At 35.8% G+C, this 15,000-nt stretch overlaps 2 protein-coding genes across 2 annotated transcripts in view; one reads left to right on the plus strand and one right to left on the minus strand.

Annotated features, from left to right (window-relative positions):
• The window catches only part of LOC125033193, a 4,375-nt gene extending 2,042 nt beyond the window's left edge, over positions 1-2,333 (plus strand). The window contains exon 2 of the mRNA XM_047624564.1: positions 1-2,333. This exon is cut by the window's left edge and continues 439 nt beyond it. Within this exon, the coding sequence (XP_047480520.1) occupies positions 148-897 (750 nt within the window). The 5' untranslated portion in view covers positions 1-147 and the 3' untranslated portion in view covers positions 898-2,333.
• LOC125033189 (titin-like) overlaps positions 1-15,000 on the minus strand; it is a 249,636-nt gene that overhangs the window by 228,756 nt on the left and 5,880 nt on the right. The window contains 21 exon segments of the mRNA XM_047624561.1: positions 2,340-2,538; positions 6,139-6,405; positions 6,587-6,780; positions 7,242-7,422; positions 7,610-7,768; positions 8,120-8,248; positions 8,379-8,542; positions 8,669-8,971; positions 9,090-9,295; positions 9,706-9,893; positions 10,688-10,840; positions 10,941-11,063; positions 11,221-11,424; positions 11,577-11,765; positions 11,887-12,012; positions 12,129-12,275; positions 12,419-12,589; positions 12,705-12,835; positions 13,127-13,310; positions 13,444-13,620; positions 14,581-14,789. Coding sequence (XP_047480517.1) covers positions 2,340-2,538; positions 6,139-6,405; positions 6,587-6,780; positions 7,242-7,422; positions 7,610-7,768; positions 8,120-8,248; positions 8,379-8,542; positions 8,669-8,971; positions 9,090-9,295; positions 9,706-9,893; positions 10,688-10,840; positions 10,941-11,063; positions 11,221-11,424; positions 11,577-11,765; positions 11,887-12,012; positions 12,129-12,275; positions 12,419-12,589; positions 12,705-12,835; positions 13,127-13,310; positions 13,444-13,620; positions 14,581-14,789 — 3,804 coding nt within the window.

Raw genomic sequence — 15,000 nt, forward strand, 5'->3', positions numbered from 1 at the left:
TCAGTGCAAGTTATCGAGTGCGCACGTTAAAACAAACAAAAAAGAATAAGCGAAGCACTGTCTTTTTGTAACAAAAGGGTAGTGTCTAATGGCTTGCCACCAAACGCGTGCTGACGTCTAAACTAAGCAAACGAGCTGGCAAGTCTCATGGCGTCCGCAACCTGCCAAATAGAAGAAATCCCGAGGGAGGAGTTGTCAGTCCCTCAGATTCATTTGCAGATCATACACCTGAATTCTTCTTCCCTCAACGGCGATGCTACAGGAGGCCTGCAGCAGTTCAACCGCAAACCGATCGTGCTGAAGCGCTTGCATAAGTTGCAAAGTTTTGACTACCTCTTGCAAGAACCAAACGAAGGCCACGCGAGTTCTGAATTACGCCCGCACCTACAAAACCGTAGAGGTTCTTCTCAGAGAGCTGAGAGTTTTGACAATGACGAAAAATCTAAAGACAACGGTAGCATTCCCCATAGAGAAGACGACGAATCTGTCTATGTGCTCTTTGTGAAAGGCTTGAACAGTACTCTAGCAGGAGATAAAGATAAAATTTTGAAAAGCCTAACTCAAGTGTTGAACAAGCACACAGTTTCGGTTGCAGCCAATGAGTATAAACTTTTCTGTCGCCCAAGGTCCTCCTCAGCTAAATCCACCTTGAAACATATCTGCCTTCACACTGGTATGTTAGCTGTGAATGAAATGCTGGATGAAGGCGTAATGGATGTCTCGAGATATGGTTTGGCGGGCGCTGCTCAGTGCCTTGCCCTTACTCTTTATTTCAACAAAAATTTAGCTTCCATGGGGAGGAATGTTTGGAACAGTAGAGTTGCACAATTCCTTACAGACACCTGGATGAGTTTTGGCTGTGTGGCAGCAGTGATGATATCAGCTTCTAGACAATGATCATCATTTGTCATGACCAAGGTTTACTTTCTTAGTAAATATTACTGCATTAAAATAATTAATGTACTTATTGTGATACCAGTAAAGGTGACAGTGATATGACATTATTAGGGCCTTATGAGGACAGGTCTTGAAAACTGAATAAGGCTCCCTTCAAGTTATGGACCAAATCTGTGATAGCTTAGATATGTGCTTACATAATATTGGTAATTTATATTTAATTAAAATCACTGTAGAGTTATTTACTACCTCAACATGTGTATACCCATAAGCGAAATCAACCATAGTTTCCATAAATTGGTCTTGCATATTTAACTTTCCATCTGAATTAACCACTTTATTATAGAGCCATAACCCTCTTCTCACTAGACACTACATTACAAAATATCATTAGAACTACATAACTTACTGTCCCTACCTTCATGCATAGATTATTAAATTTCATATTACTATTACATATCCATGATGGAAAAGTAATTCCTATAGCCAAATCTGTAAAGCATCATATTTTTCTATAATGTAACTTATTTTTTATGAAGGGTTCATTACTTACCTCTCTCATGAATGCTATGAAAATTATATATAAGTAATTTTGCAATTCAAATGACATTTCTCCCATTGAATACTTATATATAATACTGTCAAAATGATAGTTACTTTGTGACTTCACAAAGATTGTACATCTTCTGAGGTAGAGAATCCTCTTCCTACTTATTATCATTTTAAAAACAGAGATAACAAAGGGTGCTTTTTAATAAGATAGGCTAAACAAAGTACGTAATGATTACTGGACAAATATAGAATTTGGGAATGATATGTGTTATGTGTGCATTTTTTGTTTTGGGTGACTAATTGTACAATACCAATATTAAGTTCCAAGAGGTTTCACTTTAAAAGTTAGATCTAGTAAGTAACATATCTCAAAATAATTATCGGGCAGTTATTATACCCCTGTTGACTGGAATCTGAAACTTACTGCATTTTAACAATCCATGTATTTGTTTCATATATTAGGATATTATGCACTAATAGTTATGTATCTTTGTATAAAAATTGTCTATTTTAATTAGAAATCATATTATATCCATATCTCATATCAAATATTATCCAACCCTTATAGGATGTACCCTCTTACAGATTTATTGCATTTCAGTGCATAAAACAATCACCTCTATCTTTTCTATTTAAGTTGCACAAAATATTAGTAATGTTTTTTGAATTTTCAGGTCAAAATGTACATAATGTGACTAGTGAACATCAAAATCATTTTCCAGTATCCTATGGGATCACTGGTATTCTTTGCTCTGTCTCTTAACTGAGCATGCCTAAATAGAAGGTATATGTATCTTAGGGGTTAGAATAAAATGTAAAAAGTCTTAGCATGGTTACTTATAGGATGTGATAACAGGATTAATAACACATGTAAAAGTGTGTATACTCACCTAGAATTTTAAGAGTTGCCGCAGATACTGCTTTTCCTGCAGCATTTTCGGCAACAATAGTGATGATACCTGCTTGAAGTTTGGATGTTGTAGGTAACTCCAGAGAATGGACACTTCCTCGGTTGCCAATAAGATACTGCAGTTGTCCATGCAAATATTCTTGACCAGTGAGATGGCAGTCATTCAGTGTCCAGTATACCTAGGAGAACATTAATATGAGTATCATAATGTTAACATCAGCCTTTCATTGAGTATACTACACATGATTACTGTTAGCATTATTTACTTTTTAAACACATGTGTTTATTGTCTTCTAAGGTTTCTGCTATTTATCTCAGGAGTTATTACAAGCAACACTGACATCATAATTTTATACTAAGGATACTGTGGTGCCCCCATTGTATATTCAGTCTTATAAATTGTGTTTACATTCATAAGTACTTAAATATATTATGTATTCCAGTGAGAGTCCTATGAATACTGTATGTAAGTGATATTTGGCTGAGGGAGATATGCATTTTATGCATTCATTAACAGTGATGTTCATGGATTCTGCATGAGCTTTACAGCTTTTTTTAAGGCATTTATTTTATCAAAGATTTACTTAACAATTTCTGGAGTTTTTATTGACATGTTTTATATATTGTCATTAACTACTGTACTTATTTTTTGTAACTAGGTTTAAGTATAATTGTTACAGTATTTGTTTTAATATAAAATGAAGGATATGCTTACTTGTTTTATTTGATATTTACCTTACTTTGTTGCTCTTAAAAGTACAGTTGATTTTTTTGGTGACTTTGACATTAAAAAATACTAAGAAAGCCATGAAACATTCTTATGGTACAAGGTAATCTTAATCCTCCTTTTCGTTTACATAATTGTACTGTTGTATTATTTGCAATATCTTGTTTTGTTTTGAAAAGAGGTCCATTCATGGCCATAAAAGAAGGAAAATTACTACTAATTTTATTATTATCCACAAACAGCGTTCTATTCTACAACAATGTTTGCTAACATTATTGTTGGTCACTACTACATGTAAAGAACACTGTAGCCTATCACTGCATAACAGGCTGACAATTTGATTTGTACAAGTCAAATCTAGATCATCATCTTTCATTCTACTGATTTTCTGAATAGATTAAAGGAAAATATACAAATTTAATTCAATATTTTCCTAAATTACCCGACTAGCTAGTGAAAACTTATGAAAGTCCTATGTCCTATCTTCGTCTTTGTAATACAAGACATAAATCAAATAATATCCAGCTTGAATTATGCCAGGTGTATTAGGATCTGTACATTCACCATCTAATATGGTTCCCTGACCTCTAGTAGCATGAAGACACACTTCAAATACCATATTAGGTAATATATCTTGTGTTAACGGAGCCAAACCATGCTGTATAACAGAAGGGTTGCTAAAATCCAAGAAAATAGCATGCGTAAATGGTAATACATAGGCTCTGATCAGTGACTGTCCAGCTTCCAATACTGCTCTCAACTTCTCAACAATAATGCGCTTGATCTCAAGCTGGGACAAGCTTTCCTTTGTTTTGATCATTAACATGAAGGCTTTATTTGGGTCTGATGAAAACCCTTTCATTTTTGAATCTGGCTCTGATTTTTGTGGAAGTGTTTCAAAACTTTTCAACAAGGAACAGTTAAGGAACTCTGTTGTAACTTTAATATCTTTTATGTTTACTTCATCATGAGCAGTGGGGTTTGAACAGAATGACTGTGAACTTCCATCTTGTTTGTTGTCTGTATCAATTTGCTTACTGCACACTGAAATTTTGGATGGAGTTTTTAGTATCTTAGTAAGTTCTCGTAATTTTGCAAGGCGTGATGCTCTTCTTGCCTTTCTTTCAATTTGTTTCTCTGCATCACTTTTCACAGAAAGATTTATGTCAGCAGAGTTGTCCAGATTTGTTCCAATATTTTGAATAGGCCATTGTACATCACTTGCGGTTAAAATTGTATTTACACCTACTGACTTTGTAACTGTATAATGTTTCTGTATTTCACTATAATCAGATAGAGAACCTTCTTCTGAAATGACAGACAGACCACTACAACATCTTTCGAGATCAAAGGAATTCATTTCTGAAGAAAAAAGTTTTTCAGTATCTGTCTTTCCTCTCTCATCATAGTCAATAATTTTGGATTTTTCATCATGGGGAATCTCTTCTTCTGCCTCTACAATAGGTGTCATTGCCCCATAGCATGTTCTTATACTCTGTAGTTCTGTATATATATCAATACCTGATGTTTTAGCATCTTCATACTTATCACTGTATAAAACATATATTGGATTATCTGAATCAGAAGAGGATTCTGTATCTGACACATAACCTGACAGCCACTTTGTTTTATCACGTGAATTATGTCTGCATACTGAAAAATCTATAGAACTTGTTTGTGCTGCTTTTTCTGTAATAAGACTGCTATCTTTTGTACTCAAATATGGTCTCATTGGCTCTGAATTTTGATTTGGAGCCTTGACAGGATCTTCTTTATATTTACTTTTGAATAGGATATCAGCTGGGGTCTCTTCATCTACACCTTTCCTCTGGTTAATATGACTAATGATTTGATCTTCGCAAGTGCTGCTTCGTTTAGATGTTTCTTCTGACGGCAAGGAGTAACTGCTCCTCTTTGATGCACCCGAGTCAAGTGACTCAGGACCTGAAGCATTAGAAAAATTACCAGAGAAATACCCTGATTCCAATTCTCCATCAGAACTCTGAGAAACTGACTTTCTATTATATTCAGTTTCATCCTCAAATGAAAAGATTCTCTGCCTTTTAGGGTAACTATCATCTTCCTGCCTTTTAGAATCTGGCAGTCTGTCCTTAATCAGATCCCAAAGATCAACAAGCTTAACAGGCTGAATGTCTTCCTCTATGCCAGTATCTAAAAACTTTGCTGGTTGGAGGTTGATGCCTTCCTCACTATCAGAAGATACAGATAAACATTCATCTGTATGAGGCTTCTCTTCTTTTTCTATCTCCATTTCACCATCCAATTTATCACTATCCCTATTCAAGCATACATTGTCAGGTGGTTCACCTTGCTCTGTATCTGATACAAAATGTGATTTGAGAAAATCAGAATAAACTTCAGAGTTCATAACACTTATATCATCAAATTTCTGCAGCTGGTCATAAGACTGACCTTCTCCACATGCATCTGAATCCTCTAATGAACCATACACGACAATGTTCTCCATCATAAAGCGTGAATATGATTCAAAGTCTAGTATTCTTAGGTCATGGAAATTACCTGGTTGATCAGCTTCTTTCAAAGATTCACTACTGCTGTTATCGATGTTTGGTGACCTATTGTCTTCATGATCCTCAATATTTGGTACATTGTTATTTTCTTCAAATGATGAAGTACACTGTAATTTGCAAAACTTGGATACCATATTCATATATTCATCTTTTGTCATGATACTTGTGGTAGTAGGATTTGTATCATCCTTGTCAAACTTACAAGTATCTGAAGCTTCAGAACTTCCGATCTCAGACAGATCTTCTGATATGTAATCCAACTCTTTATCTTGTGCATTAACATTATGTTCTCTTCCTCCATTTGCTATCATACTTGTAGCTGTACTAGTTGTATCATCCTTTAGTAACTTTAAGTTATTTAATGCTTCATAATTTCCAACTTCAGATGAGCCTTCAAATATGTGACATGCCTGCACTCTGTCATTCAGTACCCCATTGACACAATCATCATTTTCTGACCTGAAATCACAAACATCTTTGATAAATTCCTGACCACTCACCGTAGGCTTCGGGACCCCTGTGACATCAGCTTCAAATATGACACCGTTACCAGATGTCACTGTCACATCTTGAATAAGTTTGGTAAAGACAGGAGGTTCCTGGTGCTCTGGAGGTGGAGGTGTTGGGAGACGAGGTTCTATGCTCAGATAAGCCACACACTTTGCTGTCCCTGCTGCATTGGATGCAACTATTTCATACTGTCCAGTGTGGTCAAGTGTTGCAGCATTAATATGAACAATGAGACTACCATCTGGATTCTCCTGGATCTAGGGAACATAGAAAAAATTAATTTAAGGTAGAGACATACTATCAAAATATCATAAGATAAGCATGTATTTTCACAGCAATATATATTTTTTTACTTAAAAAATTCAAAGAATCTGTTAAGAAATGCAATATAAGAAATATATTTGATATTCATAATGAATCACATGCCCTGCAAATTACCTGGAACTCATTATCAGGAAGAAGTGGCACACCATCCTTAAACCATGCTATAGTAGGAGCAGGTTCGCCAGTCACTGAAGCACGAAGAGTGATTGGCTTTCCTTCTGTGACATGACTGTCTGTTAACAGCTGAGAGAAACGTGGTGCCACAGTGGGAGCTTCTGGTTCAGATGGGGGTGCCAGTTCAGGAACAGCTGTCAAACACACCATTTAACATGCTGTTATTGAATATCATATGTAACAATGAAGGAACCATGTGATCAGAGTTGAATAGGTGTAACAGTAAAACACACAGAAAATAATGCAATCTAAAATGAACAATTCTATACGGATTGGAAAGAAGCATGATCTTGGTAAACTCAAGGTACTGAAAGGAGCTGTATTACAGATCTATGTAGAAATACTTCACTATGTTTTTAAGATATATACTATAATGATATTTTTAACTTATAGACACTAAGCTCAATTTGATAACTATAATATGTAGTTGTTAAATATCATGTTAACATATTCATCACAAGTACAGCTTCAGATATGTGTTGGGGATCATAGTAGAAAAAATATATTTATCAAACAGGTGTAACAAATGTATAAACCATATAAAAGGAAAATAACATTTCTGAATAATGTAAATTATAAAAAAACAAATACTCACGTTCTACATTTAGAAAACATGCAGTTGATGCTTCACCAGCAGAGTTCATTGCTACTACCCTGTATATGCCCGCATCCTCCAAGAATGCTTCTTGTATTATCAAGGAACAACGATCACCATGAAACAGCAACTTGAAGTCATTGGACTCCTTAACTGGCTTGTCATCATGGTACCAAATAACCTATTGTAAGTAAATAAATATGTAACATATTTATATAAATGACACAGAAATTTAAATAGTTCTTCGTATTCAACACAAACCCAATACTATATCAGTATTACTGTCAATTAAAGAAATACATCACAAACTATATCAGGGTTTACAAGAAATTAGATTAACTGAAATTATGAGTGCATCAATGTTTTACCTCTGGCTCAGGCTGACCAACAATAACACAGTCAAGACGGGCTGGCCTCCCTTCTTGTATACTGGTATCTTTCAAGGGAAGTTGTACTGAAGGCTTTACTGGTTCTGCATCTATGTCTGATGCCACCTCAGAGTCACTTGTCTCAGTTGGAATGCGACCCTGTAAAATTATGCGCAATTATTCTGATGCTGAGTTACACCTTTATGATATTGATATATCAATACAAGGTTTAGAAACCTTGTTGGTAAAGTTATCATGATTTTATTAATCAATATACTTCAGATAATTTTTCAAACAATAATGCTATTTGAATTTTCTGATGATTCATAGGTCAAAAAGAAAATTTTACCATAATGTGTAAATGCCTCTACACATGAACATGGTTTGCATGAAAAAAAGAAAGTATAAGTTAAAGAAAGAGAACTATATATAAATATACAGTTTTTCAGGAAAGAACATGGATTTTTCTAAAGGATCTAAATTTCCTGCTTGGCAGAATGAGAATATTACCTTTACAGACACATTTGCTGAACACTGAGCTTCTCCAGCAGAGTTCTTTGCCACAACAGTATAAGTGCCAGCATTCTTAGGGAAGGCTTCAGACATCACTAAAGTGGCTGTTTGACCATCAAATGTCAACTGAAAAAAGGTAAATAGATCAGTAATTATGTAAATACTGACGCTGAATTCTTTATTATACATAAATGATATCTGCAACAAACTAAGAAATATTCCTGGTTAATTACAATTAAACTACCAATGTTCTTACCCTACAGTCTGGTGTTTCCTTGACTGGTTTATTGTTGTGGAACCAGGTGATAGTAGGAGTTGGGTTCCCTGTAACTTGGCATTCCAATTTAAACTTCTGTCCAGCTCTTGCCATCACATTGCTCAAGAACATTGTGAATTTTGGCCGTTCAGAGAGTTCCACCGCTGTATGAGAGGGAAATATATGCATAAACTGACAAAATTTTCATTATGTTATTATTACACAGACTGTAACAAGAAAACTATTATAATGTATAAATTGAACTGTGAGGGTGAAAGGGAGAAATATACCTGTGACAGTAAGCCTGGCTTTAGTAATATCTTCACCCAGATCATTGGTAGCTTTGCATTGGTACTCAGCCTGATCCTCCACAAAGACTTCCTCAAATCTGAGCATACATTCACCGTTGTTGAAGGTAATGACATAATCTGGAGATTCATCCACACATTTTCCATCTTTTGACCAAGAAACAACTGGGAGTGGATGACCTTCTACTGTTGCCTCAAGCTGATATGAAGAGCCTTCTTCAGCTGCTGAATCTACAAGTCTCTTTGTGAATAATGGTGGTGCCATCACCTCCACTGCTTCTGCTTCTGTTAAATAAAATTTCATACACATATTTATTACTGTGCATTCATATTCATGTACACATACATAAACATTAATACACAAAAATATTACAAAGATAAGAATCCTGAAAGAAACACTCACCCTTAACAGTGAGTGTTGCAGAAGTTTCTGCCATACCAGCAGCATTAACTGCCTTGCATGTGAAAAGGGCAGAGTCCTCAGTGAATGTTTCTTCAATAGTAAGGGTACATACACCTTCTTCAAAGCTTGTTTTATAATCTGGGTTTCCAGAGATACTCATGTTGTCCTTGAGCCACTCAACCTCAGGCATTGGGAATCCAATAACCCTGTATCAAAAAGACATTTAAAATATTTAGCTGTTTTTATTCCTAGTAATGGATAATCAAACTGTTTTAGATATAATAAATTTGATTGAATATAATATGATGTCATGAAATATATACTATAATATAGTGTAGACCATTGCACTAATATAATAAGACACTTTTTAGCTTTTTCTATAACATCATACCATATCATTCAGCAGGAGAGAACCAAAAATAAAATGGAAATCAATTATATTTACAATTTCATTTACAACCATACACTGCATCACAACTAGTATTTTATATTTTCTGTGAATTCATCTTCACAATCATAATACCAGAATCATCTGAGTAATGTAATTCAAACTTTGCACTTTATATTCTTAACATTCTGTAATGACACATTCTGTACGAAACCCAAAATCCCATACCTGCACTCAAAGGAGAATTTGACTCCCTCCGAGACTGTGGCCCCCACAAGCGGTGTCATGAAGACTGGAGGCATGTGCTGTGGCTCATCATCAATCAGCTTGGCCTTCTTGGCAGGTGGTGTTTCCTCAGGCTTCTGGGGCTCCTCAGGTGGCAGAGGGATGGCTTCTGTCTGGATCTCAATCTCAACCTGATGAAAGAGAAAGCTTCAGTCCTAAGTCCTAAGTGTGTGTGTGTGTGTGTGTGTGTGTGTGTGTGTGTGTGTGTGTGTGTGTGTGTGTGTGTGTGTGTGTGTGTGTGTGTGTACGTGTGTGTGTGTGTGTCTGTGTACGTGTGTGTGTGTACGTGTGTGTGTGTGTGTGTGTGTGTGTGTGTGTGTGTGTGTGTGTGTGTGTGTGTGTGTGTGTGTGTGTGTGTGTGTGTGTGTGTGTGTGTGTTGTGTGTGTGTGTGTTATGTGTGTGAGTGTGTGTGTGTGTGTGTGTGTGTGTGTGTGTGTGTGTGTGTGTGTGTGTGTGTGTGTGTGTGTGAGTGTGTATGTGTGTGTGTGTATGAGAGAGAGAGAGAGAGAGAGAGAGAGAGAGAGAGAGAGAGAGAGAGAGAGAGAGATAGAGAGAGAGAGGAGAGAGAGAGGAGAGAGAGAGAGAGAGAGAGAGAGAGAGAGAGAGAGAGAGAGAGAGAGAGAGAGAGAGAGAGAGAGAGAGAGAGAGTGAGAGAGAGAGAGAGAGAGAGAGAGAGAGAGAGAGAGATTATAGATATAGATATAGATATAGATATAGATATAGATATAGATATAGATATAGATACAGATACAGATACAGATATAGATATAGATATAGATATAGATATAAATATAAATATAGATATAGATATAGATATAGATATATAGATAGACAGATAGATAGACATGCATGTATATATGTATATATTTATATCTATATACATCTATCATACAGTATATACATGTATGAAATCCAAAATCTTACCCTTTCTGGAACAATAGGCTCTACAGGTATTGCCATGGTTCTTGCCACCTCTTCTGCAGCCCTTCTAGCTTCTTCTGCTGCTGCTGCTCTCAATCTTGCAGCCTCAGCTTCAGCCTGTGCAGCTGTGAGTGAAGCTGCAAGTTCTTCCTTTTCCTATAAATATGTATAAGATTAATATAAAAAAAATACTAGCCAGTATCATGGCAAAAGTGGATATCATTTGTTTTTATGTGCAACTAAAAATAAAACCCACCTTCTTCTGCTTTTCTCTGAGATCTTCTGCACTTTTCAGGTTTATAATCAGCATTTCAAGGTTACGGTTGATGACATTAAAGCTTTCAAGCATGTGTGTATTCTGGTGAGATACAACTTCAATCTAAAAGGGGAAAAAAAAAATATATATATATATATTCATTTGGTATATAAAACTTCCAATATGCATATACTTTCCCAAATATTGTACAAGTAATGTCTCAAACAATCTGTAACCTTCACATTAAATAGATTTTTATAAGACTACTTTAAAGAAGTACCTGTCTGGGAGCAGATGAACCATACAGTTGAAGGGCAAGTGAGGATATCTTTGTAATTCTCTCTGCCTGAGCTTGCTCTCCTGGATGTAGGAAGTGCTCAATACGTTTCCTGAGTTTCTGAGCCTGATCTGGGTTTTGGATGTTAGATGATTCACCAGCTACAGTTACCAGGAGTTTACTTCCATCCTTAAACCAATCTTCAGCCTAAAAGAAGAAATAAGATGAAAGTGAGAGGTCTGAAGCATAATAAAACCAATAAATCAGCAACATAAAAATAATTTCCCTAACAGTATATAATATCTTTCAAATACTTAGTCTTTCTCATACCTAGCAATTTATTTAAAAACACATCTTACCTCCTCAACAAGTTTGAAGAAGTCAATAGACAGTTCAATAGACTTCTCTGACTCCCCAACCTGCCTCTGGAAGGTAGACCATTTCTTCTCCAACTCAGCAAGTTCTTGTTGTACTTCACCTGAATCATCCTCTTGTCCAAGCATTTTAACAGCTGTGCTTACAAATGTTTGGATACGTCTTTGTAGCATCTGGAGATGAAGATTAAATCAAAGTGAAAGATGAGTAGTGTTTATTAATCCTTAAATTTCTCTTTCATACTCAAAGGCTACTTATGTGTACATATATCCTTCCATATCAAGATTAACTTACATCAACAGTGATCTTAAACTGTGTGAATGCAGTCTGCATGTTCTTGGCAGCAGCCAAGGAATCACCATAATGACCTCGCATGCGACCTAGCTGTTCACTTAAATCACGAAGCTGGTCGCTGATAACCTGTAATATTTTTTTTCAATCAGATTACACAGAATATATCATTATAGCATGAACTATTGCAATGCAGTAGTGCAATACCATACAATCCCTAATAAAAAGGTGCATCATTTACAAACCTGTAAATCTACATGATATTGTGAACGCTTGAGTTGCCTTTCAAGCATTTGTTGATGATGGGACCATACAGTTTCAAAGACTCTGCCACGTCTTTCCAACATTTCATTGATCATGCCAATATCCTTTGCTCCAGCATCAGGGGGACACTAAAAAATAGACACAATATTTTTTACAGTTACAATGCATAATGTTGAAAACATAATTTCACATATTTTATGAAATATAAGAATTTATAGAAATATTAAATCAATAACATGAAAACAGTACCCTTAATACTGAAATCACACACCTGTTCCTTGATCTTGGTCACAATACTTGCTGATTCATTTTGAGCAAATTTGAGCAATTCCAGAACAGCTTGTTTGGAAGCCTCATGTTCCAAAAGCTGACCTTCTATACCTCCAATATCAAGACTGACATTACCAAATTGTGACTCCAGTTTGTCACAAGATCGGTGAATCTGTATATGAACATAACAAATTTAATATACTATAGGTAGTAAAATTGATATATTATACATTCATAACAAAATGATCTGTTTAAGCCTCATAACACAAATTCAGGAAACATCTAACCTCAGCTATATTTCTGCACCACTGGATTAGCATGTGCCCCAAGATTTGGTATTCAGTGGCTTTGTTCTGCAGATTCTGATAGAGTTGCAGAAGGGCTCCAATAACTTCATCTCGCTGACCTCCTTGATCACCTGTAAAAAATGCTTTCTTCAGAGAAATCCACAAATACAATAGCTTCTCTAATATGATACTGTTTCATGCAAAATACAGTGCTATGCTAAATGTCCATTGAGTATTTTACATATTTTACATATGCATTCAGTTTTTTGCTGATTCATTATAAAAATAATTCGCACTTTGATTTATTCCACTTTTTAAGAATATCCTTTTATTTTATATGTTACTTCCATCTGATCTGTTGCCTGCAATGGGATCAATATTCTCATCATTAAAAAAAGACAATGAACATCTAATACTGTTACCTTTATATGACATAACTTCTGCTCTTGTCATCATATTCTGAATATCCTCCTGAGTTTTCTTCACAGCTGACACATAAACACTCAACCTCTGTTCAAGAGTACTGGCTATATCCTCTGGGTCAGCTGGATCTCCTCTTAATAATGGACAAAAGTCTGTCTCCATACTAGACATTTCTGATTGCATCTGAAAAAGAAAAGGCAGTTGGTATTTGTAAACTGAATGCTGAATTCACTGGCATTTCTTGGAGATTTTTTTCTATATCAGAATAACATCCAACAAGGAGTGATATCAACCATAGACAAGGAAAACTACTAACCTTTATGACATTATCTCTATAAGTGTTCCATAATATCAACATCTCTTTAGTTGTGGTGATCTTCATATGGAAGTGTGAATGCAAGTCAGTAATGACAAGACGCCTCTTGCCAAGTTGCTCCAAAATATTCTCTACACATAACACAGCCCGATTTGTATCCAAGAAGGGATCTTCAACCTGTATTAGGGAGATATGAAGTTATACAAATTATTTATAACTGAATATATAAACAATGTCATTTGAAACAAATATAGAAAAGGTATGAATGAGAATGAATATCTGCTTGTGCATGTGCGTGCACATGTGCATGTGTGTGAGTGTGAGCATGCGGGTGGGGGTGCGTGTGCATGTACGTATCTGAATGAGTATGTGCATGTGTATTTGTATGTGTATGTATATGTATGTATATGTATGTATATGTATATATATGTATGTATATGTATGTATATGTATGTATATGTATGTATGTGTATGTGTATGTGTATGTGTATGTGTATGTGTATGTGTATGTGTGTGTATGTATGTACATGTACATGTACATGTATATGTATGTGTGTGTATATATATGTGCCTATATATTGATAGATAGACAGACACACACACACACACACACACACACACACACACACACACACACACACACACACACACACACACACACACACACACACACACACACACACACACACACACACACACACACACCCACACACACACACATACATATACACACACACACACACACACACACACACACACACACACACACACACACACACACACACACACACACACACTCATACGCGCGCGCGCGCACACACACACACACACACACACACACACACACACACACACACACACACACACACACACACACACACACACACACACACACACACACACACACACACACTCATATGCGCACACACACACATACACACACACACACACACACACACACACACACACACACACACACACACACACACACACACACACACACACACACACACACACACACACACACACACATATATATATTTCTATATATATAATAATTTCAGTACAAATTTAGGTCACACAATTTATATATCCTCTTCCAATATCAACAGTAAGGTTGAAAATTCTGCTACTCACATTCTTAACATCTTGACAAAAAGCTTTTCCATTGTTGCAAAGATCAAGATACAACTTCTGCACTTGTTCCCATTTAGCTTCAACTTGAGGAACAATATCCTCTCCGTGTGCTTCTTTAAGGAGCTTCTCAAGGCTCTCATGTTCATTATTTACAGCCTCAGCATCCTCATGGAACTTCACATATTTGTCACTGATTGCAATACGAATATCTGTTGAAGCAGATTATAAGATATTATTAGTATGCAGTTCATTCACATCAAATATGTGACAGGATGGATGTAGTTTTGATGTATGTACCATATGTACTTTGATTATACATCATACCTGAAAGTGATAGAATACTTAACATTGTTCGTTATAATCATGTTTGATTTAAAAAAAAACTCATAAAACACCTCTGATTTCACAATATTACTTCTT

The sequence above is a fragment of the Penaeus chinensis genome, chromosome 16 (assembly GCF_019202785.1).
Source record: "Penaeus chinensis breed Huanghai No. 1 chromosome 16, ASM1920278v2, whole genome shotgun sequence".
NCBI classification, from domain to species: domain Eukaryota; kingdom Metazoa; phylum Arthropoda; class Malacostraca; order Decapoda; family Penaeidae; genus Penaeus; species Penaeus chinensis.